The 25,131-nt window shown below is 38.6% G+C and overlaps 1 protein-coding gene across 1 annotated transcript in view; it reads right to left on the bottom strand.

Annotated features, from left to right (window-relative positions):
* Window positions 1-11,636: 11,636 nt before the first annotated feature.
* The window catches only part of gad1a (glutamate decarboxylase 1a), a 38,363-nt gene continuing 24,868 nt past the window's right edge, over window positions 11,637-25,131 (bottom strand). The window contains exons 9-17 of the mRNA XM_084420756.1: window positions 23,711-23,790; window positions 23,579-23,633; window positions 21,806-21,922; window positions 21,652-21,716; window positions 20,163-20,241; window positions 19,792-19,941; window positions 17,922-18,029; window positions 16,440-16,529; window positions 11,637-14,256 (exon numbers count right to left, since the gene is read on the bottom strand). Coding sequence (XP_084276882.1) covers window positions 14,083-14,256; window positions 16,440-16,529; window positions 17,922-18,029; window positions 19,792-19,941; window positions 20,163-20,241; window positions 21,652-21,716; window positions 21,806-21,922; window positions 23,579-23,633; window positions 23,711-23,790 — 918 coding nt within the window. The 3' untranslated portion in view covers window positions 11,637-14,082. The remainder of the gene's footprint in view (window positions 14,257-16,439; window positions 16,530-17,921; window positions 18,030-19,791; window positions 19,942-20,162; window positions 20,242-21,651; window positions 21,717-21,805; window positions 21,923-23,578; window positions 23,634-23,710; window positions 23,791-25,131) is intronic.

Raw genomic sequence — 25,131 nt, 5'->3', positions numbered from 1 at the left:
TGGAAGTCATCACCTGCTTACAAGGTCAACCTTACCTCACCAGCAGGCATAAGGTGCCGTTCAGTAAGAAGTATTTCCACATATAGGCAGCATTGAGGTGTTTCCATCTAACTGACATTTTTGCAGCTGCTAATTGGTCATCTACTGATATATTCTTCAGATACTACAGGGTTATCATAAACCCAAAAGCAGAATGTTTAAAGCAGAGTCCACTGAAAATTCAACTTGACTGGACAAACTATAAAATAAGAACATGAAGAGAAAGTCACTAATTTAATTGAAGATGACCGTTTTTTTTTTTAAATGCTTACGCACTAAAAGTGGTACTTGAGGCCCATTTAGCCAAACCATTCACTCATATACCTAGTGTGACCCGGGGTGTCAACTAGTCTCTCCCCTGTGAAGACCTCCTTCCCTTCACCTCTGATAAACGTTGTCAAAATATTTCCGGTTCGCATGGACACGCGGAAGTGATAAAAAAAATTATGTATTATGAATTTATAAGGACAGACAGGTAGTTTGTTGAGGTCAATTTGTAGAGAAAGACTACACGCCTGCGCACATATATATTCAAACGAGAATACCTATAGACTAAACACGTAATACGAATATGCATGCCGTCATCGTGATATAACTGTTATCATTGGAGAAAAACGTTATTTTTTTATTTTTTTATTATTCAACGCCTGAACCTTGGAACCCATTTCAAGGTTTGCGTTCTCAATCCGCTAGGCACTGTTGTCATGCGAATGAGCAGGTCAGAGCGCATTTAGGGTTTTCTGTTAGAACGGTGTCGTGTAAGCGGCCCCCAAGTCAAGTCAACTAATGATCTTTGCAACGGAAGTGAATCGATCAAAACTAACTTTAGCTGGACAATAACTTTATTCTAGAGCTGCTGTAAAGCCAAAACAATGTTACTTTAATTTCCTATTATCACTGTAAAGCTGCTTTGAAACAGTCTATATTGTTAAAAGCACTATATACATGAAGGTGACTTGACTTGACTAACTTTTAGCCTCCACACACATATTTATGAGATTTTATAGTTTGGACCTTCCTTCCAGCAGTCTCTTGAGTCCTGAGCTGTGCCCGGACAGGTTTTACACCAGGGCAGGCATTAGTCAGTGTGGCGCAGTGTGCATTTTGTTCCCCAAAGTTTCGTCATTTGACGCAGCATGAGTTCCCTTGAAAGGAAACGTATCAGGTTATGAATGTAACCATTGTTCCCTAAGAAGGGACACTATTGTGTGCCGGCTTACCTTTGCAGCTTCCATGGTGCGCCGTCACACGCTACATCACAACGCAATGCCAATCAGGATTGGACTAGTTTCACACGTGCTTCAGTCGCTGTCGTCATTCGACTCAGGGAACAATGGTTACATTCCATAACCTGAGACGTTTGCCGGTTGTTTAGTAATTGTTTGTGGCAATTTCGGTATCCATACAGTCGGATTAATGCAGTTCACGTGGGTCCCGGCTAAAAAAATATGGAAATCCATGTAAATACAGAAAAATCACATCCCTGTTAGACACAGGCAAATTGTTATAATTTAGGAATTAGACAATCGTGCAACTCTTTTGCACACACAGATAACAATCATGTCACCTCACTAAATATAGGCTATAATAACCATCTTCTTTTATGATTGACAGCTACATCAGACTGGTCTCTGTGTTGTATAGGACCTTAAAAACATGTGCATGTTATTCTAGAAACCTCTGTCCTAAAGTTATGATGTAATGTGCCCTGAAGGACGTACTGAAAGAGGGTGGGTCCATACCCTGTTGCCAGGTTCTCGGATGTCAAGACATTTAAATGACTCAGCCACATGGACACGGGACAGGAAGAACAGCAGACAACAGGGGACTTCATAATCTTCTCCTGCTTGGGATCATCCTCAGAGCCAGACTCAGTGCTCCCTCTTTGGAATCTGCAAGATAAAATAAAGAATTCAAGAAGATTCAGTCAGATTTAATGTTTTGTTGAATCAGACAGGCAATCGCCAGGCAATTTACATTTGAATAAAGAGGCCAGAGTAGGAAATCTCCAGAATGTCTCATTGATCAAAACTTTTCCTCAGCTCCTGACAGCATTTCACTCTCCTTCCAACCCTGAACAGGCCACTTTCACTGAGATCTACAAACACATTTTACAAATAAAATCTCTGCATAGAATGAGAATGAGAAACACAGTCAAACACATATGAGAGAGTAAATATGAAAAAGTGAGTTTACAAAAAGTTTGCAAAGCTTTCTATCAAGTGTGCATTTTAATAGCTAAGAGTGTATCGATGGGAAACATTACATTTATTGTAGTGTTTCTCCATATTCTCTAAATACAGCAATGCACACTCACTGAAGCAATGCACACTCACCTAAGTATTTTTATTATTTCCAATGTTTAAGGAGACAAGCAGCCTTTGTCATGGTACAGAATGACAAAGAACTTCTTACAAAATGGAGAACACCATAAATAGAACAAACAATTAATCAGTGATCTCACATGTGAGTATTGTTGGTTCTGTTTGGTGTTCTCTGTTTTGTAGGAAGTTGTACATTAAAATTACTTGAGTGTGCCGTTACACTCTTTATAAAGTGTTTCTCCATTTAAAACCACTTTACAAGGCTGTTGTTTAATTACAGTGCTTGAACAATGAAAATAAGACAAGTATGCTGATAAATTTCATGAACACAACTTTATGAAGTTATGGACAGTCAGTATTTGTGAATTGTTAATAATGTGCTGTGTGTGTATTGCATGGCCAGAGAACCCATAGAGTTCGCATTATTACCCCAGTCCACCACTGAAAGCGCCTACAACGGGCATGTGAGCGTTAAAACTGAACCATGGAGCAATGGAAGAAAGTTGCCTTGTCTGAAGAATCATGTTTTCTTTCAGATCACGAGCATGGCCTGGCGTGTGTGCATTGTTTACCTGGGAAAGAGATTGTTGCCGGATGCATTGTGGGAAGAAGGCAGGCCGGAGGAGGCAGTGCTGGGAAATCTTGGGTCATGGCATTCATGGATGCTACTTTGACACATGCCACCAACCTAAATATTGTTGCAGACCATTCACCCCCTTCATCACCCCTAATGTTGTGGCTGATCATTATGTTTACGAGTTGTGGGCAAAAAAAATATTTTTTTCGATATAATGTATATAATAATAACATTAGACCTATAATATATCAAATAATAACATTAAAATATTACATATCAGTCATTTTATTTCCACCACACTGAACAATTGGTCCCGATTTTATCAAAGAAATAATGCATTAAAAGGGTAAAGTGTTAGCCTAATAAATCGCACTGTATAGCCTATGCCAGGATCGGCCACTATGCCCAGCTGCAAAGTCATAATGAATTGAATGCAGTGCCACGTTTGAACTTACAACCTTTATGTTACCAATTCAGATGTCTCACCACCATCCATCAATCCCCCTCCTATAGTGTGAAATGAATGTTTACCATCGGACTTATAAAGCGGATGGTGTTAATTCTCCAGTGTTTCTATTTCCATTACAGTTCTGCACACACCTGATGGACTTTTGAGCTTGTGAATTACTGACCAGCAGACTGTCGACCTTAATAAGAGATCAATTACAGACTCACACTCTTGACCAAACAAATTACTCCTGAGGCCTGAAAATGTAAACATCATATCGCAGAGCGTAACAATTGCTTGAAGAAATGATGATGCTTTTCAAAGAAGTCCCGTTTCAATAATAAATCTTACTTTACATAACTGATTAGGCATGGATAATGATGCAGTAATCATTATGAATGATTGCTGAATGACTAATCAGTCAATTATGGTTAACAGTATAATTTATCAGGACTACACAAGACACCCAAATGCAGAGGTTAAAGGATTAACGTTATAGCCTACTGATTACACTGCGTTGGAGAGAGTGATTTAGGAAGGGACAAATAAAGGAGAGAACGACAGGGACAGCATATTTTTGTCAGTGTCATCATTGTTTCGTTTGCAGGGTTCAGCACAAGGTGTCTGTCAGTGTTTATCAGGTGCAGGCAGCGACAGAGAAAACGAAAGGACTGGCAGCTGCAGATTGGACCACTTGAGGGCGCTGAAGAGATTGGCTGTTTCTGAAATGCAATAAGAGCTTATGGTTTGCTGCATACTGCGCAGTGCACAATGATGCCTGCTGTATTTTTAATAGTAAGCGCCATTATTCCACTATAAACGTTGTAAATAGTATAGAATTTATGTCACATGACATCTCATTATGTCACATGACATATGTCACATGACAAGCTCACTAAAGCTTCTGTAATTCAGGGAGTGGCTTTCAGTTATTACAGATTTTCACCTACTGGCTTTTATTATAAAACATTAAGTCAAGTAAAATTGCAAAAGGACCAAATCTCTGTATGTAATGACATACACCATTGGCATAAATCCACTGGCAGTGTACATAGGATATAACTTCAAGTTTACATAGTATAAAAAAAGCTTTTATTTTAAGTGTAAAAATGAATAGGCCTACCTAAATAGGAACCTATTAGTATAACCAATGTACACAAATAATAAAAAAATTTTTAGATTCTAAGTATTGCAATTGATTCTAAGGGAAACATTCAACAGAAGTCCTCAAAGGCACTTCAAAGAATATCAAGATACTTTTAGGTTATTGTAAAAACAGACATAAATTGTAAAGAGGCACTCTATTTTGGTTTGGGTGGTTATCTTATGAAATGGCAAAAGCGCATTTGTGTGAAAGCTGCCTTGTAGAGGTGTCAAGACAGAGCAGACGGCTGGTATTTCTCAGTCTACTGCCCATAGTCTGCACAACACACCTCAGGTGTGTGTGTGTGTGTGTGTGTGTGTGTGTGTGTGTGTGTGTGTGTGTGCGTAAAGGAACAGAGCCAAGCTTATTCTTTCCAATGCGGCTCTAAGTTTAACAACGCTTGTAATCGGAATTGATGGGTGAAGAAGAGCTCTGCTAAGACTGAAGGTAATGTAAGAGCTTCTTTGGCTGCTTTCCACAAGGTTCCACATGGCTTATCCATTTGACATTATGGGGAAATAACATTTACAGGTGTACCAGCAGTATTTCAAACAGAAAGAGAACAAAATTGAGTTTCGTTGTGTTTAATTAAAGGGATATCACCCAAAAATTTAAATTCTGTCATCATTTAGCCTACTCACCCCCTTGTCGTTACAAACCCGTAAGACTTTCGTTCATCTTCGGAACACAAATGAAGATATTTTTAATAAAATCTGAGCCATTTCTGTTCCTCCATTGACAGCTACGCAACTACCACTTTGACTTATTGTCAAAGCTGGAAGCTCAGGCATGATTGCTTGACGTGCGAAAACCAGTGAGGTTCATTCTTGTGTTACGCAGGACGTTTGAGCTTTAGCAATAACCAATGAGGTTCCTTCTCGTGTTACGCAGGACGTTTGAGCTTCAGCAAGAACCAATGAGGTTCATTCTCGTGTTACGCAGCACGTTTGAGCTTCAGCAAGAACCAATGAGGTTCATTCTCGTGTTACGCAGCACGTTTGAGCATCAGCAATAACCAATGAGGTTCATTCTTGTGTTACGCAGCATGTTTGAGCTTCAGCAAGAACCAATGAGGTTCATTCTTGTGTTACGCAGCATGTTTGAGCTTCAGCAAGAACCAATGAGGTTCATTCTCGTGTTACGCAGCACGTTTGAGCTTCAGCAAGAACCAATGAGGTTCATTCTCGTGTTACGCAGGACGTTTGAGCTTTAGCAATAACCAATGAGGTTCATTCTCGTGTTACGCAGCACGTTTGAGCTTTAGCAATAACCAATGAGGTTCATTCTCGTGTTACGCAGCACGTTTGAGCTTTAGCAATAACCAATGAGGTTCATTCTCGTGTTACGCAGCACGTTTGAGCTTTAGCAATAACCAATGAGGTTCATTCTCGTGTTACGCAGCATGTTTGAGCTTCAGCAAGAACCAATAAGGTTCATTCTCGTGTTACGCAGCACGTTTGAGCTTTAGCAATAACCAATGAGGTTCATTCTCATGTTACGCAGCACGTTTGAGCTTTAGCAAGAACCAATGAGGTTCATTCTCGTGTTACGCAGCACGTTTGAGCATCAGCAATAACCAATGAGGTTCATTCTCGTGTTACGCAGCACGTTTGAGCATCAGCAATAACCAATGAGGTTCATTCTTGTGTTACGCAGCATGTTTGAGCTTCAGCAAGAACCAATGAGGTTCATTCTCGTGTTACGCAGGACGTTTGAGCTTTAGCAATAACCAATGAGGTTCATTCTCGTGTTACGCAGCACGTTTGAGCTTTAGCAATAACCAATGAGGTTCATTCTCGTGTTACGCAGCACGTTTGAGCTTTAGCAATAACCAATGAGGTTCATTCTCGTGTTACGCAGCATGTTTGAGCTTCAGCAAGAACCAATAAGGTTCATTCTCGTGTTACGCAGCACGTTTGAGCTTTAGCAAGAACCAATGAGGTTCATTCTTGTGTTACGCAGCATGTTTGAGCTTTAGCAAGAACCAATGAGGTTCATTCTCGTGTTACGCAGCACGTTTGAGCTTTAGCAAGAACCAATGAGGTTCATTCTCGTGTTACGCAGCACGTTTGAGCATCAGCAATAACCAATGAGGTTCATTCTTGTGTTACGCAGCATGTTTGAGCTTCAGCAAGAACCAATGAGGTTCATTCTTGTGTTACGCAGCATGTTTGAGCTTCAGCAAGAACCAATGAGGTTCATTCTCGTGTTACGCAGCATGTTTGAGCTTCAGCAAGAACCAATGAGGTTCATTCTCGTGTTACGCAGGACGTTTGAGCTTTAGCAATAACCAATGAGGTTCATTCTCGTGTTACGCAGCACGTTTGAGCTTTAGCAATAACCAATGAGGTTCATTCTCGTGTTACGCAGCACGTTTGAGCTTTAGCAATAACCAATGAGGTTCATTCTCGTGTTACGCAGCATGTTTGAGCTTCAGCAAGAACCAATAAGGTTCATTCTCGTGTTACGCAGCACGTTTGAGCTTTAGCAATAACCAATGAGGTTCATTCTCATGTTACGCAGCACGTTTGAGCTTTAGCAAGAACCAATGAGGTTCATTCTTGTGTTACGCAGCACGTTTGAGCTTTAGCAAGAACCAATGAGGTTCATTCTCATGTTACGCAGCACGTTTGAGCTTTAGCAATAACCAATGAGGTTCATTCTCGTGTTACGCAGCACGTTTGAGCTGTAGCAAGAACCAATTAGGTTCATTCTCGTGTTACGCAGCACGTTTGAGCATCAGCAATAACCAATGAGGTTCATTCTTGTGTTACGCAGCATGTTTGAGCTTCAGCAAGAACCAATGAGGTTCATTCTTGTGTTACGCAGCACGTTTGAGCTTTAGCAAGAACCAATGAGGTTCATTCTTGTGTTACGCAGCACGTTTGAGCTTTAGCAAGAACCAATGAGGTTCATTCTCATGTTACGCAGCACGTTTGAGCTTTAGCAATAACCAATGAGGTTCATTCTCGTGTTACGCAGCACGTTTGAGCTGTAGCAAGAACCAATGAGGTTCATTCTCGTGTTACGCAGCACGTTTGAGCATCAGCAATAACCAATGAGGTTCATTCTTGTGTTACGCAGCATGTTTGAGCTTCAGCAAGAACCAATGAGGTTCATTCTTGTGTTACGCAGCATGTTTGAGCTTCAGCAAGAACCAATGAGGTTCATTCTCGTGTTACGCAGCACGTTTGAGCATCAGCAAGAACCAATGAGGTTCATTCTCGTGTTACGCAGCACGTTTGAGCATCAGCAAGAACCAATGAGGTTCATTCTCGTGTTACGCAGCACGTTTGAGCATCAGCAATAACCAATGAGGTTCATTCTTGTGTTACGCAGCATGTTTGAGCTTCAGCAAGAACCAATGAGGTTCATTCTCGTGTTACGCAGGACGTTTGAGCTTTAGCAATAACCAATGAGGTTCATTCTCGTGTTACGCAGCACGTTTGAGCTTTAGCAATAACCAATGAGGTTCATTCTCGTGTTACGCAGCACGTTTGAGCTTTAGCAATAACCAATGAGGTTCATTCTCGTGTTACGCAGCATGTTTGAGCATCAGCAAGAACCAATAAGGTTCATTCTCGTGTTACGCAGCACGTTTGAGCTTTAGCAATAACCAATGAGGTTCATTCTCATGTTACGCAGCACGTTTGAGCTTTAGCAATAACCAATGAGGTTCATTCTCATGTTACGCAGCACGTTTGAGCTTTAGCAATAACCAATGAGGTTCATTCTCATGTTACGCAGCACGTTTGAGCTTTAGCAATAACCAATGAGGTTAATTCTCGTGTTACGCAGCACGTTTGAGCTTTAGCAAGAACCAATGAGGTTCATTCTCGTGTTACGCAGCACGTTTGAGCTTTAGAAAGAACCAATGAGGTTCATTCTCGTGTTACGCAGCACGTTTGAGCTTTAGCAAGAACCAATGAGGTTCATTCTTGTGTTACGTAGCACGTTTGAGCTTGTAAGGCTCGGCTCGATTGGCCCAATGGCATCCGGTCAGCGGGTGAAGGTCTTTGCGTGTTACTTTCTTTCCTCGTGGCAAAGTAATTTGATTAAATGAAATACATTGTGATTAGAAAGTACATGACGCTGAGAGCCTCGGCCGCTCTCAGCATCACAGGCTGATCTGAGGTACAGAATCGCGCTGAGTCTCTTGTTGCATTTCATTATATAGACAGAAACTTCTTTTCACATGGAAACATTTTCTAACAATGAGAATTTGCATTCGGAGTTAACACCTTTCGAGAGAAGGAGGCCATCTGCCTGGAAGACCCGCCCTCCTTTGTGTCCCAGTTATATCTAAACTCTTAAAAACCTTATTACCTTTTGGTTTACTTCTTTGGGAATGAGACCTTTGTACCAGCCGCACTGAGACATTTCAAATGATACCAAACATTTGTAATACTGTATGATAATTATTCACATTAAACCATATAGATTTTTGGGTGAATTTCAGGTGATCTCAGCATGATCGAAAGAGGGAATGGGGGGTCAAGGGAAAAAGATTTAGATTAGGATTGCTTAGGTGAGACTTGCGTCTCGAATGATGGTGCTAGTTTCACAAGAGAGAGTTCAAATGTTAATTTCCAGAGAGGTCCTTTGTCTTCTCAGGGAGTGTATGCTCCTCAACCAGACTGTCCAGCATTTTCCAATTTCTCCAAGTCTTACAAGATTCTGCAAGAACCAACGAGGTTCATTCTCGTGTTACGCAGCACGTTTGAGCTTCTGCAAGAACCAATGAGGTTTGTTCACGAGCAGGTTCGGTTGAGCTTCTCTTTATGTTCGCTGATCCATGTTTAAATGTGAATAAAGGCATAAATTAAATCTGTTTATCATATAAAGTGATCATGTCTCTTCGGAAAATTTGGACTAAACCGCTAAATTCATATGGATTAGTTTTACGATCTCTTTATGAATTTTTATAAGCAACAAATAAGTGGTAGTTGTGTAGTAGCTGCCAATGGAGGGACAGAAATCGCTCATATTTTATTAAAAATATCTTCATTTGTGTTACAAAGATGAACAAAAGTCTGGAATGACATGAGAGTAAATGATGTCCGAAATTTCCTTTTTGGGCAAACAATCACTTTAATTTTATACACACATAGCCTACCATTACTCTTTAAAAATAAACACACTTAATTTTTCATATTATTTTATGTCTATATATCATTATCTTGTTACCTGGATAACATTAATTAGGTTACATGGAAACTAGTTTGAATTGGTTCCAGTGTTTCCATAACAAATCTGAGAGCTTCATCTATATATTTTCTTGTCTTGTCTTTCTAGTCTTGTCTCCACCTGTTCTCGTTAGTCTCTATGGTTTCCAATCAGTTAAGTCTTGTCAGCTGTTCCTTGTTTAGCCTGCTTGTGTATTAATACTCCCTGTTCTGTTCTATCCCTTGTCGGTTATTGTTTGTGTCAAGTGCACACTGTCTCGTACATTGGCTTGTTATCACGTTTGGAATAAATCCTCTTGATATTTGAATCTGCATTATCATCGTCTTCATTTGGGAACCTAGCGTTACATATACAGTGCAATGCATAAGTTAATACACCCATGCTAAAGTTGACTAAAAAGAGGAATAAAAAATCATATTTTGGAAATTGACCTTAATGCCTTAATTTAAAAAATTAGGAAAAATCCGACCTTTAAGGACACCAATTTTCTTTGTGAATGAATAATGTATCGTAAATAAATAAATGTTCTTCCTTAAAATACATGGTGCATAAGTTAGTACACCCCTTGATTGAGAGCAATGCAAATCAAACTAGCTATTAGGCTAACTGAAATAAAACCATGCCAATCTCTAGGTATGGTGAAGGCTATGTGATGATGTGGGGCTATTTTAATTCCAAAGGCCAAGGGAACTTTATCAGGATGCATAGTATCCTGGATCCATGAGGTAACTGGCCTTTAAAAATAAAAATCTGCCTGCCTCTATGGGAATTTAACATAGGGGTGTACTAACTTATGCACCATGTATTTTAAGGAAGAACATTTATTTATTTACGATACATTATTCATTCACAAAGAAAATTGGTGTCCTTAAAAGTTGGATTTTTCCTAATTTTTTTAATTAAGGCATTAAGTTCAATTTCCAAAATATGATTTTTTATTCCTCTTTTTAGTCAACTTTAGCATGGGTGTATTATCTTATGCATTGCACTGTATATGATTATATTGTCTATTATAGATAAGTGAATAGTTCTTCTATGGCATCAGTGTGAAAAAACCCTTTTGGAACCTTTATTTTTAAGAGTGCAATGCTGTTTGTTTTCCCCCCCCATGTCTCTTCATTGGCAATACCAGAAAATGCAGTTTCAGTCAGCAGGGTGAACCCCATCTTGAGACGAAAAAACAGAAATATACCTTTCTCCTGCATTACCCCGACCCAGATAAAAGCCAGCAGAACGCTGAAACTGTCTCCCCACAGGCCTCCTTTGCTAATGAAAGAGAGCAAGGCCTGATGGCTTTAATAATAAACATCTTTAAAGAGGTAAATAATGAGCAAACCTTCTCCCACAGAGGGCTGTAAACACTTCACTGCTGAGATCACTCAGTAAAACTCCTGCCCAGGGTTAATAATGTGAGAAGTGAAGAGTGACAGAGGAGATTGAGGAAAGAGCGGCTGGATATAAGATGAGATGCTGAGTTTCTTTTCTCCATCCTTTGGCAAAACACTTTCACTTACGGCAGAGAGCTTTCTTGAAAAGCTGGCTGAAATCTGCCACGAGAAGCTTTTTGAATAAGGTAATGGTGCGTTTTGTAGTGATTGCATTTCGATTAGTGAGTTGCATTAAACACTGCAGCTGCGTCTCAACATTACATCCAATGGCTGTGAAATTCGCAGATAATCCCTGTGAAATGAGCTGGAACATGGAAATTCAGAAGCTTATGCAGTCTAATGAGTGGAACGGCTTTTTATCTGTTACAACGAATGATGACCTCGCCACCACTGGACCATGTCTGTGAAGGGACTGATCCAATGACACTCCTGTTTTCTTCATCAGAGAAAACCATAATAACACAGAACACTGCATTTTATGCCTTAATAAACACAAAACAAATCAACATTTTTAAAGCTGAGTGTTTATTTGCATTGGCGACAGTGAACAGCAATATTGCACATATACTGCAGGCCATTTAAAATGCACATCTTTTGGCTAGTAAACACTCAGGGCCTTTAATGTAGAGATCTTTAGCTTTACATCTACAGTGCAGACTGAAGTAAGCATATAGCGTACACAAAATATTAGCACAGTTTGTTGATTCAGGAATGTGTTAGTGTGTTTGGCCGATACCGAAGAAATTAAACCTAATTACTAATACTACAAATAGCAGCTATTAAAATACATTTCCCTTTCTGGAATGTTATGTTGCTGTGCTTCTCTCTTAACCAAATAAATACTAGACTTTATTGTTAGCATTCTTCCTTTTTTTAAGTGTCTTAATTGGTTGGAAACCATTCACTGCAATTTTTTTAGACTAAGTTAGATACACTATATAGCCAAAGGCACTGATGTTGGGAATGGCAAGGTGGTTTAGTGGGGTTCACGTCTGGGATTTTTGTAGACCCATCAAAGTCTTTGTAAACCATATTTAAATGGACCCTGTTTTTGGCACCAACATTTCTCAAGAATGTCATTGTGATGTAGCATTAAAACGTCTTCACTGGAATTACCGGAATAACCAAACCCATTAACCCTTAAATGCATGAATGTTTCGCCAATCATTATTACATATTCAGGTCTTTAGTGACCCGGATCTATATATCACAATCACACGGATGGATCTCTAACTGCCGCAATAATATAAAACTTTGTTGATATTTTAATAATTACAGAAGAATAAATGAAAGCATATCTTGTTAACTTTTGGAACTTGGAAGGGTTCAATTTGAGCGGATGCTTCTTACAATCATCACTGTCCTCGTCAGAGCTCATTTCCCGGTACATTCAGCATCTGGCTTCAGCAAAACTATCATTTTCAACATCTTCAGAATCAAACATTTGATCGCTGACAGCTTCTTCACCAGGTCCACCATCAAGTGACCATGACACTAATATTTGATTGGGTATTCAGTAAATCGCTGAGCCATTTCAGAATAAAGGTGAATTGCACTTATTGAGACATCAGAGATTCAACTGTTGCACCGAAAAAAACAAAAAATACTTACACTATTACAGACTTTGGGTCACTAGCGACCCTATACTTTTTTTTTTGTTATATTGTTTATAATGAATAGATACTAAGAAGGTTGATGTCTAACGAATGACGTCCCGGGTCGCTAAAGACTCGAGGTGTGCCTTTAAGGGTTAATTAGAATCCACATACTTTTGGCCATATAGTGTAGTGTGTTACATATATGTAGACTGACAATGAAATATAATTTTTGTTCCATGTCTTTGGTTAATAAATTAATTCAATCTCTTATGCACTGTTTTAAACCATATAGATAAATATTGTCTCTCAAAATACAAATGAAAATACTTAGGGAATAAACAGAGGAGTAATCTCTATCACACAACTATTCTTGTGATATAAATAATATCTCATCAAATATCCCTATTTAATTACCACTATTCAAACATTTCTTACTGTAAACCATATGTTTGTCACAAACAATCACTATTTGCACAAAGAGTCACACAGCGTGTCTATACAGTGCTTAGTACAATGGTACACGGTGGTATCGTCATTACATAACAGCTAAGAAATTACAGTATGCATTTGACTGTTTAATGACTTGGATGGTCCAGGTGGCTATTAGATGGTGATATATTACAGTGTATTCTAATCTAAAACTCTTATTTTTATTGAGAATTTAGACCAGTTCTGGATTTTAAATAAATGCTCCTGGTTCAAAAGTTATGCACTATTTCCACAGAACAACATTTATTAGATTCATCCCTCAGTTTGTACATAAACACTTCCAATAGAAGTCTGTAGGGCAAGACATACAGGTTTTAAAGCACAAATCTGAACCTATTATTATTATTTTTGTTAATGTGCTTATCATAATTATTCTGAACAAAACTGCGTAAAATCGTAATTGTGAGTATATTTTTAATGCAGTGTGGTATTATGACCCTGATGTAATGCCTTGCTCCTTATATTTCCATGGTAAAAGCTATAGTGTAAGCACAATTTTTTTGGACAATTGATGGACAAATTATTTCTGAATTCTGTGGTAATCAACCTTGAACATTCCTTGTTGTGCAGTTTATCGTGAGTATGATAGTTCCAGTTAAACGAAAGAACAGAACACAACAGACAGACAACTGGGAGAAGTGAAGAGGAGAAGACATATAATGTCATTCTGGTCCTTCATTATGAAATTATAGCTCAAAGAGCTCCTCACCCTAACATTCTGGAATGTTCAATTTCCCAGCGGAACATTCTAGAACATCTGCGGGTTTCATTATTTTAGAGCACTTCACTGGTCTAATACTCTGGAATGCAATACTTCAGAATGTCTTCTCCATTTCCCATATTCCTAGAGAATCTACTAACGTCTACTGGATTTCCACCCTGCGCGCTCTATAAATCCTGCGCCAGTCTTTCTATCTCGTCTATCAGGAAGTCGATGTCAGACCTGGTTACGGCCGCGTTGGAGACGACCATCCTGAAGAAGTTGACCTTCTCACCCTGAGGCTGGTAGCCCACCATTGTTGTCCCACACTCCATCATCATTGCCTTGATCTTGGGGGCAACCTAGATAGAAATCACAAGACGGAAGTGTAATACTTCTACAGTATTATGAATTAATGAATACTTGTATTTTGTAGTACTTGTTATTTTTTGTATTTTGTTGTACAGTATTATGGTAGCCATGCTAAATAAAGTGAGTTCTTTGTGGTGAAATATGTAGCGTACCGGCCAAAAGTTTGGAATAATGACTTTTTTATGTTTTTGAAAGAAGTCTTATGCTCACCAAGGCTGCATTTATTTGATTAAAATTACAGTAAAAACAGCAATATTGTGAAATATTATTACAATTTCAAATAAGAGAAGGCTCATGTGACACTGAATACTGGAGTAATGGGTGATGAAAATTCAGCTTAGCCTTCACAGGAAAAAAAAAATATTTTAAAATATATTTCACAGTACTGATGTTTTACTGTAATTTTCATGAAACAAATGCATCCCTGGTGAGCAGAAGAGACTTCTTTCAAAAATTTTAAAAATCGTAATTATTCCAAACTTTTGGCCAGAAGTGTACACATTTGTATCGTATCAGTTAGTGTATAAAGTGAGGAAAATAAGTATTTGAACACCCTGCTATTTTGCCAGTTCTCCCACTTAGAAATCATGGAGGGGTCTGAAATTGTCATCGTAGGAGCATGTCCACTGTGAGAGACATAATCTAAAAAAAAAAAAAATCCAGAAATCACAATGTATGATTTTTTAACTATTTATTTGTATGATACAGCTGCAAATAAGTATTTGAACACCTGAGAAAATCAATGTTAATATTTGGTACAGTAGCCTTTGTTTGAAATTACAGAGGTCAAACGTTTCCTGTAGTTTTTCACCAGGTTTGCACACACTGCAGGAGGGATTTTGGCCCACTCCTCCACACAGATCTTCTCTAGATCAGTCAGGTTTCTGGGCTGTCGCTGAGAAACACGGAGTTTGAGCTCCCTCCAAAGATTCTCTATTGGGTTAAGGTCTGGAGACTGGCTAGGCCACGCCAGAACCTTGATATGCTTCTTACAGAGCCACTCCTTGGTTATCCTGGCTGTGTGCTTCGGGTCATTGTCATGTCGGAAGACCCAGCCTCGACCCATCTTCAATGCTCTAACTGAGGGAAGGAGGTTGTTCCCCAAAATCTCGCAATACATGGCCCCGGTCATCCTCTCCTTAATACAGTGCAGTCGCCCTGTCCCATGTGCAGAAAAACACCCCCAAAGCATGATGCTACCACCCCCATGCTTCACAGTAGGGATGGTGTTCTTGGGATTGTACTCATCATTCTTCTTCCTCCAAACACGTTTAGTGGAATTATGACCAAAAAGTTCTATTTTGGTCTCATCTGACCACATGACTTTCTCCCATGACTCCTCTGGATCATCCAAATGGTCATTGGCAAACTTAAGACGGGCCTTGACATGTGCTGGTTTAAGCAGGGGAACCTTCCGTGCCATGCATGATTTCAAACCATGACGTCTTAGTGTATTACCAACAGTAACCTTGGAAACGGTGGTCCCAGCTCTTTTCAGGTCATTGACCAGCTCCTCCCGTGTAGTTCTGGGCTGATTTCTCACCTTTCTTAGGATCATTGAGAGCCCACGAGGTGAGATCTTGCATGGAGCCCCAGTCCGAGGGAGATTGACAGTCATGTTTAGCTTCTTCCATTTTCTAATGATTGCTCCAACAGTGGACCTTTTTTCACCAAGCTGCTTGGCAATTTCCCCGTAGCCCTTTCCAGCCTTGTGGAGGTGTACAATTTTGTCTCTAGTGTCTTTGGACAGCTCCTTGGTCTTGGCCATGTTAGTAGTTGGATTCTTACTGATTGTATGGGGTGGACAGGTGTCTTTATGCAGCTAACGACCTCAAACAGGTGCATCTAATTTAGGATAATAAATGGAGTGGAGGTGGACATTTTAAAGGCAGACTAACAGGTCTTTGAGGGTCAGAATTCTAGCTGATAGACAGGTGTTCAAATACTTATTTGCAGCTGTATCATACAAATAAATAGTTAAAAAATCATACATTGTGATTTCTGGAATTTTTTTTTTTAGATTGTGTCTCTCACAGTGGACATGCACCTACGATGACAATTTCAGACCCCTCCGTGATTTCCAAGTGGGAGAACTTGCAAAATAGCAGGGTGTTCAAATACTTATTTTCCTCACTGTATAAGAGTAGGAGTGAGTCTTTGAGTATCACTTCACCTTATGAAGCCGTTGTCTCTTCTCCTCTCCATCTGGCAGGAGTCGCAGGCTTGGAGGAATGTACCAGAAACACACATTGGTGTGCTGGGGCTAAGAAACAGACAGAAAGACAGCACATAGCATTTAAGAAAACGGGACATATTCTAAGCAGCAGGGACGATTCTAGGATTTCAATATTAGGTGGCCCCAAATGACGGTATGGTATTAAAAGAACATTTTTAATATTGTTTGAATACTAGGGTAGGCATGATACAATACAGTAGGTTCTGCACTACTTATCAAGTCAATACCTGAATATTGAATTAATTTCTAATCATTTTAAATAACCAGCTAATGTTCATTGAGAATATAGACAAACTTTATATTACTGTAATTGTCAATATTGTCAATATGTGGGTACATATTTTTTTTTTAACACATTTATCCCCGGTTTCACAGACAAGGCTTAAGCCCAGACTAAAATGCATGTTTGAACTGTTAACTGAAAGCAACATGCACTGACATATCTTAAAATATGTCAGTGTCATTGTTTTGTCTCAAGATGAACAACAGTAATGTTTTTATTTCTAAGGCATGTTTATAAAAGCTACTTAAATGAACTAAGGCCTAATCCTGGCTTAATCTAAGACCTGTCTGTGAAACCGGTCCATAATGTTTTAAACACTATATTTATATATTTTTTTAACTCTACATTTGTGCAGTAAAATTAACTTTAAAGAATATCTACATATATCATTTTCATTCATGGAGATAACATGGAAAATGTGCCATGCTTTAGTGGAGGATTTCTGTCACCTGGTGGAAAACAAACACTTTTAACATCCTGAAATTACTACTATAACCAGTAGATGGCAGCAGATGACCACTCGTGAGCTCATGTGCCATTTCAACTCCCTTTTATAGTTTTTTTAAGCATGTTTTGCTTTTGGATTTATAATAAAATGAATATTATAACAAATTTTAGCAATTTTATGGCACTGAAGTATGAAGTAACGCGCTGACTAAAATATGGGGATGAGCTGAAGCCTGCCACCGGTTTCATATGAGTTTTAAAGGGGACTGAGGTGATCATGAATTAGTGTACATATTACGGAGTTAATCACAAATTTTTAGGGGTGTTGGGTGAAAATTTAGGGTAGTATTCTTTGAACAAATTATACCTTTGTGAATCATAATAAACACCTGCTACATTCTTTGATTCTGTGCAATGCGAGTGTTCATTTTCAACATCTCTAAGGTCTGAAATGTACTAGTCTACACAAGCACATGGACGTAAACACTTTGAGCAAAACAAATGCCATATTAAGTATTGTTGCATTCTGAAATGTGTCAGAATGCAAGTATGTGCTGCATTCTCAGCATTGCCATGAGGGGCAGTGTAGTGATGTAAACTTCAACAGTCTTCTTCTGTGGTCAGTTTTCTGAATAGTACTATAATATGTTATTATGAACAGTGGTAAACTCATTTGTGTTTTCACTCACCTCCCCTTGAAACACCATCTCATATCCTTCTCGGTTCTTGATCTTGTGGTAGAGATACTCAGACAGCTCCAAACATCTGTCAATGTGTCTCTCAAAGCCAATAGTGCCCTGTTAAAGACCAAAGATCCATTACAGGACAGCTGATATTCTGTCCATTCATCATCCATCCATCCATCCATCCAACCATTCACCTATCCATCCATCCAATCTATCTATCGATCCACCCACCAATTCATCCATTCAACCGTTCATTCATTCAACCATCCCTCCACCCATTCATCCATCATTCATCCAGCCGTTCATCTATCCATCAAGTCAAGTCACCTTCATTTATATAGCGCTTTTAACAATAAAGATAGTTTCAAAGCAGATTTACAGTGATAATAGGAAATGAAAGTAACAGAGATTGTTTTGGCTTCACAGCAGCTCTAGAATAAAGTTATTGTCCAGCTAAAGTTTGTTTTTGATTGATTCACTTCCGTTGCAAAGATCATTTAGGGGCCGCTTACACGACACCATTTCAACCGAAAGCAGAAAACCTTCAACGCGTTCTGGCCACTCATCCGCACGACCATCCATCCATCCCTCCATCCATCCCTCCCTCCATCCATCCAACCAACCGTTCATCCATCCAACCATCTATGCATCATACATCTATCTACCCATTAATTAATCATCCGTTGAACCATTTATCCATTCATTCATTCATTCATTCGTTCATTCGTTCATTAATCCATCATCAATCCACTCATTCATCCATCCAGGATCCATTCATTAATCCATCCAATCGTTCATCCATCCACTCATTTGTTCATCAATTCATTGAAGGGGTGGAATCTGAAATCCACTGCTGCCTCAATGTATATGTAATAAGTGATTATAATCAAGGTATTAATCAAAAATGTTCTAAATATCAAATGCGCTGAATGACTTCTCTAGGCTTATGAGATTTTACTTTGTTATAGAAGTTACCAGTGTGATTACTGAAATGTTCTTTTCATGTATTCTCTAATGTCTGAATTAAATATCTGAGAGGTGACTGAAGGGTCTGGCCCGTGTCAGGAATGCAGTAACAGTGCTTGCTCATTTAGGCCAGAAATGGCTTAAAAATGGCGTTTCAGGCTTCCCGAAATGAATTATGGACTCGTTTTTGTGTTTGAGAAAGGGCTTCAACATGTCAATACATACATCTGCTTTTCTAGGGTACCCTGACAACTATGGTCACAGGGGTCATTGAAGTCTATAGTTTGAGGGATAATTTCTTTGTTAAAGCCTTACTTTCCATTTAGATTAAAGTGTCCTCTCCTTGAGAGAAAGAACATGTTATCTTGATGTTGTGAGAAAACTCTCCTATTTATAGTTAGAGCCCACCAAATCCAACCTTGAAGAAGCTGTGTTTCTGTGTGTGTGTTAGTATTCTTGTTTACAGGTTAAGGAACAAGTGGCATTATTGGAGATTGACTGACTTGGTTTGAAACTGTGCTGAAAATTTCTCTGTTTATCTATTTCTTAGCCATTCAGAATCATTCAACCTGAAGCAATGACGTAGCTTAGACCTTGGTGAAGGGTATAACTGCTGTGATCTTTGTAACTGTAAGAGGGGTGGCCTATACAAAATCCTTGAAGTCTTGTACTTCTGCTGATGAAACTGCAAAATATCCTCAGTAAAACTTTTCTTTAATTTATTATAATTCTGACTCTTGTCATAAATTGACTGCACTTCTGACTCCGGGTCTTAATTAATCATATCTGGTCCTTGGGTCTTTGACTGCAAATCCCCTAACACACCATCAATCCATTTGTTTGATTCATTCATGAGTAACACATTATCAGACACTGAGGTTCTGATCTCATGAATGTGCACACACACCTTTGACTTCCACATGAGCCAGAATTTGAAGATGTCTACATGACGGCCACACTGTATGGCCTTGTCCCCCGTGTCATAGGTGACATCATACTGTTTATCCGGCTGAAAGAGATATCCAGCACACATGGAGTTGCAGCCCTGTAGTAGACCCTGTTAAACACACACACATGAACACAGTGAGATAGCATGAGCACTTAACAGAGATTAACATAATCACATGTAAAAATGTCCCGTCTATCGCTCTTTTACTTTCTTGTCTTCGGAACATTTTGTTTCTAGTCAGTTTTCTTTGTATTCTATCATTGAATTTTACTCCGTTCTATTAGTATTTAGACTCATTCATTCGGCCGCCCCCATTTCTGTCACCTTACCTTCTCTCGGACCAGAATGGCGGAGCACTGTAGTGGGACACCCATCATCTTGTGTGGGTTCCATGTGACAGAGTTAGCTCTGCAGAAACAACACTAATCAGAACACTGTGCTGGCACACAGTTTAGTTGGTTGTAGAGGCAAGAACATAGTAGAGCATGTCTTTAAAGGGGTGGTATAATGCCATTTTCACAAGACGTAAAATATGTCTTTGATGTCCCCAGAGTGTGTATGTGAAGTTTTAGCTCAAAATACCCCACAGATATTTTTATATAGCATGTTAAATTTGTCACTTTTTGATGGTGAGCAAAAACGCACAGTTCTGTGTCTGTTCCTTTAAATGCAAATGAGCTGCTGCTTGAGGCACAGGGGGCGGAGCTTCAAGAGCTTGCACTCACACAGACATGCACTGAAAATTTCAAAAACTTTTATGCCTTTTATGTTCAAACCGGAGTCAGAAGGATGGAAAGATTCAAGAAGAAGTGACAACATGAAGAAAGCAACGGGACATTTCTTAATGGTTATTGATGAATTTATGAAGAAGATATTTTGAAGAATATTTGTAACCAAACAGTTGTGGGGCACCAATGACTTCCATAGTATTTTTCTTCCATATTATGGAAGTCAATGGTGCCCCACAACTGTTTGGTTACAAATATTCTTCAAAATATCTTCTTTTATGTTCAGGAGAAGAAAGAAAATCATACAAGTTTGAAACAACTTGAGGGTGAATAAATGATGACATAATTTGTATTTTTGGTTGAACTATCCCTTTAAGTGCAAACTGAATGTAATGTTTTTGGACACTTAATTGCATGTTAATTGTAATTAAATGTAAAAGTAAAAAAAAAAAAGAAAAAAAGAAATGCAATTAGCATTTGACAAGCTTTTATGGTAAACAAAAATATACTTTATTGTCATTTCTACTATAATTTGATGTCATGTATTTAAATATATTTAACATTTGTAATGATTAAGTTGCAATCTAGTACATGATGTTATGGACCAGTGGACTAACAGGAGGCTTTATAGGTGACTTCCTTCATATTTGTAGTATGGATTATTTGGTTGTTGATGGTCTGACAAAGACTATGATTGTACCTGCTGTGTTAAGTGTATATTAAAATGGTTTACATCGTTTTCCAAAGATATGTGACATGTTTAGCTTTTAATTTGAGTTGCTGTATGTCACAAAGTTATCGTGCAAAAATATGCAGTGTACCGTGGACGACACATCGGAACGCTATCTGGTTAAAATATATTAACCTTAAATGTAATATTGAATAACAAACTACAGTTAAAATTAGTCAACACATCAGTGTACTTCTTTAAAGAATCACAAATAATTATTAAAACATAATTATTTAAAATGTACTATACAATATTAGTGAATGTAATATAATACTAATGAAGCAAGCTCATAAGGTTTATAACATGTTTCTCCACTTTTTTTGAGATCATCTCAATGCCACTGGTGCTTATGTATGATACCTCTCAATGCCGTCAAGCTTGTGTCTATGTTTCCTGGACATCAGCAAACCTCCACCCCACGCTCCCTTAAAAACACACCATCAGTTCCAAAAAAACGTATTCACAGCATTCAATACGTCTGTTTAAGAGAGTGAAGAAATAATCACAAACGTACATCCACATGAAGCCACAAGTTGTATTTTTCACAGATGTCAGCGATCTCATTGATTGGATCAAAGGCTCCATACACTGTAGATCCAGCTGTGGCGTTCACAAACATCGGCACAAACCCCTGGACAGCACACACACAACAAAGCCATTTCACCAGATAAACCAACTTCACATACACAATCGAAATCAAAGTTGCAGTGCTCAGAACTAATTGCATGGTAATTGCAATTAAATGAAAGTGTTATAGTTTAAATTCATATTAAATTTCATTAAGTTTTTTGACCCATCTTCAGTAGGACTTAAGTATTACACACTACAGTTAAAATTAATATCAAGCACTTTACATATGCTTTAGTATGCAAGTCAACAGATCAAAAGAAGTGTTCTTCTAATTAAAGCATGACAAAAGTTTCTAAAAAAATATTTGAAAAGTATTTTAAATTAAAAACTATGTGCACTTTTTAAGAAGCATAGTCATGAAAGTGTACTCTTTTTTTAAGTACACATAAGTGGCCTTTTATTTCATTAGTATTATCTGCAAGAACAGTTTTTAAGATTTAAAGTAAACTACAAGTGCATATTCACTACAATCAAGCACACTTCTTTTTCACAAGTATAGGCTTCCAGAAGTGCTGTAAACATGATAATGAAATGACAGTACATCACAGACACTGTCAGTGGGACTTAACTTGTAATAAACATTCCACGAATCAGTCATTACATTATACATTAGTGACGCAATGTCAAATGATTATTGCAGTGAGAATGATTATCGCCTCTTAAAGGGATAGTTCACTTTGAAATTAATTTTTGATATGTTTTAGCTTACCTCAAGGGCATCCAAGATGTAGGTGTCTTTGTTTCCGCAGTAGTTTCAATTTTAATATTTTTAGGTCAAACCGTTCTTGTCTGTCAGTCATATAATGCATGTCGATGGTCACTGGCTCAAAACACAAGCACAGAGTCCAAATTAAAACAATTCCCCATCGTCCAAATGAAACAATTCCCCATCATAAGTACACATTGATGGCCTAAGACACGAAACGAGCGGTTTGTGTGAGAAAACGAATAGTATTTATATCGTTGTTATCGCTTGAAAACAGCACACGTCCAAATGATCTGAGGGCGCGGGCGGGTATAGATATATACATAGATGTCGCCTTGGCTACTGCAGTTCATTGGAACGAAACCGTAGCCAAGCGACATCTAGTGCAAATATCTATACCCGCCCACTGGCGGGTATAGATGTATACACTAGATGTCGCCTTCGCTACTGCAGTTCATTGGAACGAAACCGTAGCCAAGGCGACATCTATGTATATATCTATACCCGCCCGCGCCGTCAGATCATTTGGACGTGTGCTGTTTTCAAGCGATAACAACGATATAAATACTATTCGTTTTCTCACACAAACCGCTCGTTTCGTGTCTTAGGCCATCAATGTGTACTTATGATGGGGAATTGTTTCATTTGGACGATGGGGAATTGTTTTAATTTGGACTCTGTGCTTGTGTTTTGAGACAGTGACCATAGACCTGCATTATATGACTGACAGACAAGAACGGTTTGACCTAAAAATATCAAAATTGAAACTACTGCGGAAACAAAGACACCTACATCTTGGATGCCCTTGAGGTAAGCTAAAACATATCAAAAATTAATTTCAAAGTGAACTATCCCTTTAACACGACAAGTAGCTTAGAGAGCTCAATGTCTTTAGTGAGGCTGACAGAGAGGTGTGTTTGAAGAGTTTATTCATGTGAACAGGACACTCACCTTCTGTTTGGCGTCAATGACTTTGGCCTCCAGATCAGCCGGAATGACTCTACCTCTAACAAAGAGACACAAATGTAACACACACTCTTGCTGATGAGAGGATCCACAAACACACAACACAGACACACTTACCTTTCATCTGTTCTCAGCAAGATCAGATTCTCTGTGCCAAAACCCAGCACTGCACTGGCCTTCTTTATAGAGTAGTGACTCTGGGAAAAATATAGTAACAGACTTGTAAGTGCATGATATTTTGTACATTAAATATATACTTCATCAAAAAACATGTCATGCCAAACTTGTGTGACTTTCATTCTTCTGTGGGACCCATAAGTAGATCTTCTGCAGAATATCCTGGCGCCTCTATTGCATTCAATGAAAGTGAATAGAAATGAGGTCTGTCGAGCTTCAAAACTGACAAACACGACCCATGAAAAGCACTATCCAGCATAGCCCTCACATCTCATTTGCATTTGCACACATTTAAATATGGTGCAAGACACATCACACCAGGTTGGACATCAATGATGATCTGTCAAGGAACCGAGAACGTTTGATGTCATTGATATCTTAATGTGTGGACATGAGATGTGAGAGCCGCGGCAAATGAGCTTTACAGAGAGCGATGGCTACACTTTTGGTCTTTTGATCTCACAAAATGCCAGTTTATGGTTTCAGAAGGCTTACTATCAGTGGTTGTGTCAGATTTTCTCATTGTCCATTTTGATGGAGAGGGTCGTAAAAATTCCATCATAATGTATTATTACCCGTCATTTTAATTTTCATATTTTAATTATAATAAGACATTTAAAAGCTTTCGCAACGTTTTCATTCACATTTTCATTTTTAATCATGAATTTACAGGATGAGCATATAAAATAGATTATGCATTTAGTTATTTATGAAGAGAACAGATTACCAGTCGACTGCGCATCGTTTTTCATGTCCAACACCACGCAAAGCAGATTAATGTTTGTTTGTTTTTTCCGCAGTGACAGCCACTAAAACACGACCTTTGTGCCTGAACAGGCAAATATGAAAAACACAATATTGCAAAATCCAATTACGATTAAAATTTGAACAAAACACATACAAAATGAACTGAACTTCTGTATCTGCCTGAACTCAAAGCTTCCTCCTGGTCCGCATGGTGACTGCTAAACTGACCGGTGACTGATAAATGTTGGCTGTTTCCGAAATCGCCCCTATACCCTCCTTCACTATCCCCTACATTAGTCCACTAATAAAGTTCACTTGAGTGAATGAAGCCAATGCAGCCGCTTTTGCATAGTTTGTCCTTGCTGTTTAATAATTATTTGAAACTGAGCAAATTAGCAGCTCCAGTAGTAATGAAAAGATTTATCTTGATATCTGTAATGGAAATGGTGTATAAACCTTAATTAAACAATTGAAGAATCAATTAAAAATAAATGTATAGCTGTATGATATTACGCTGTAGCCACATTGGACCAGTGGTTTGGAAAATGTAAGGATGATTTATCTGTGGGCGCCATCTTCTGGTCAGACGCAGGAATTCTGGGCATTATGGGTAT

This window comes from Rutilus rutilus, assembly GCF_951802725.1.
Source record: "Rutilus rutilus genome assembly, chromosome: 10".
NCBI lineage: Eukaryota > Metazoa > Chordata > Actinopteri > Cypriniformes > Leuciscidae > Rutilus > Rutilus rutilus.
This window is presented reverse-complemented; position numbering and strand designations above follow the sequence as displayed.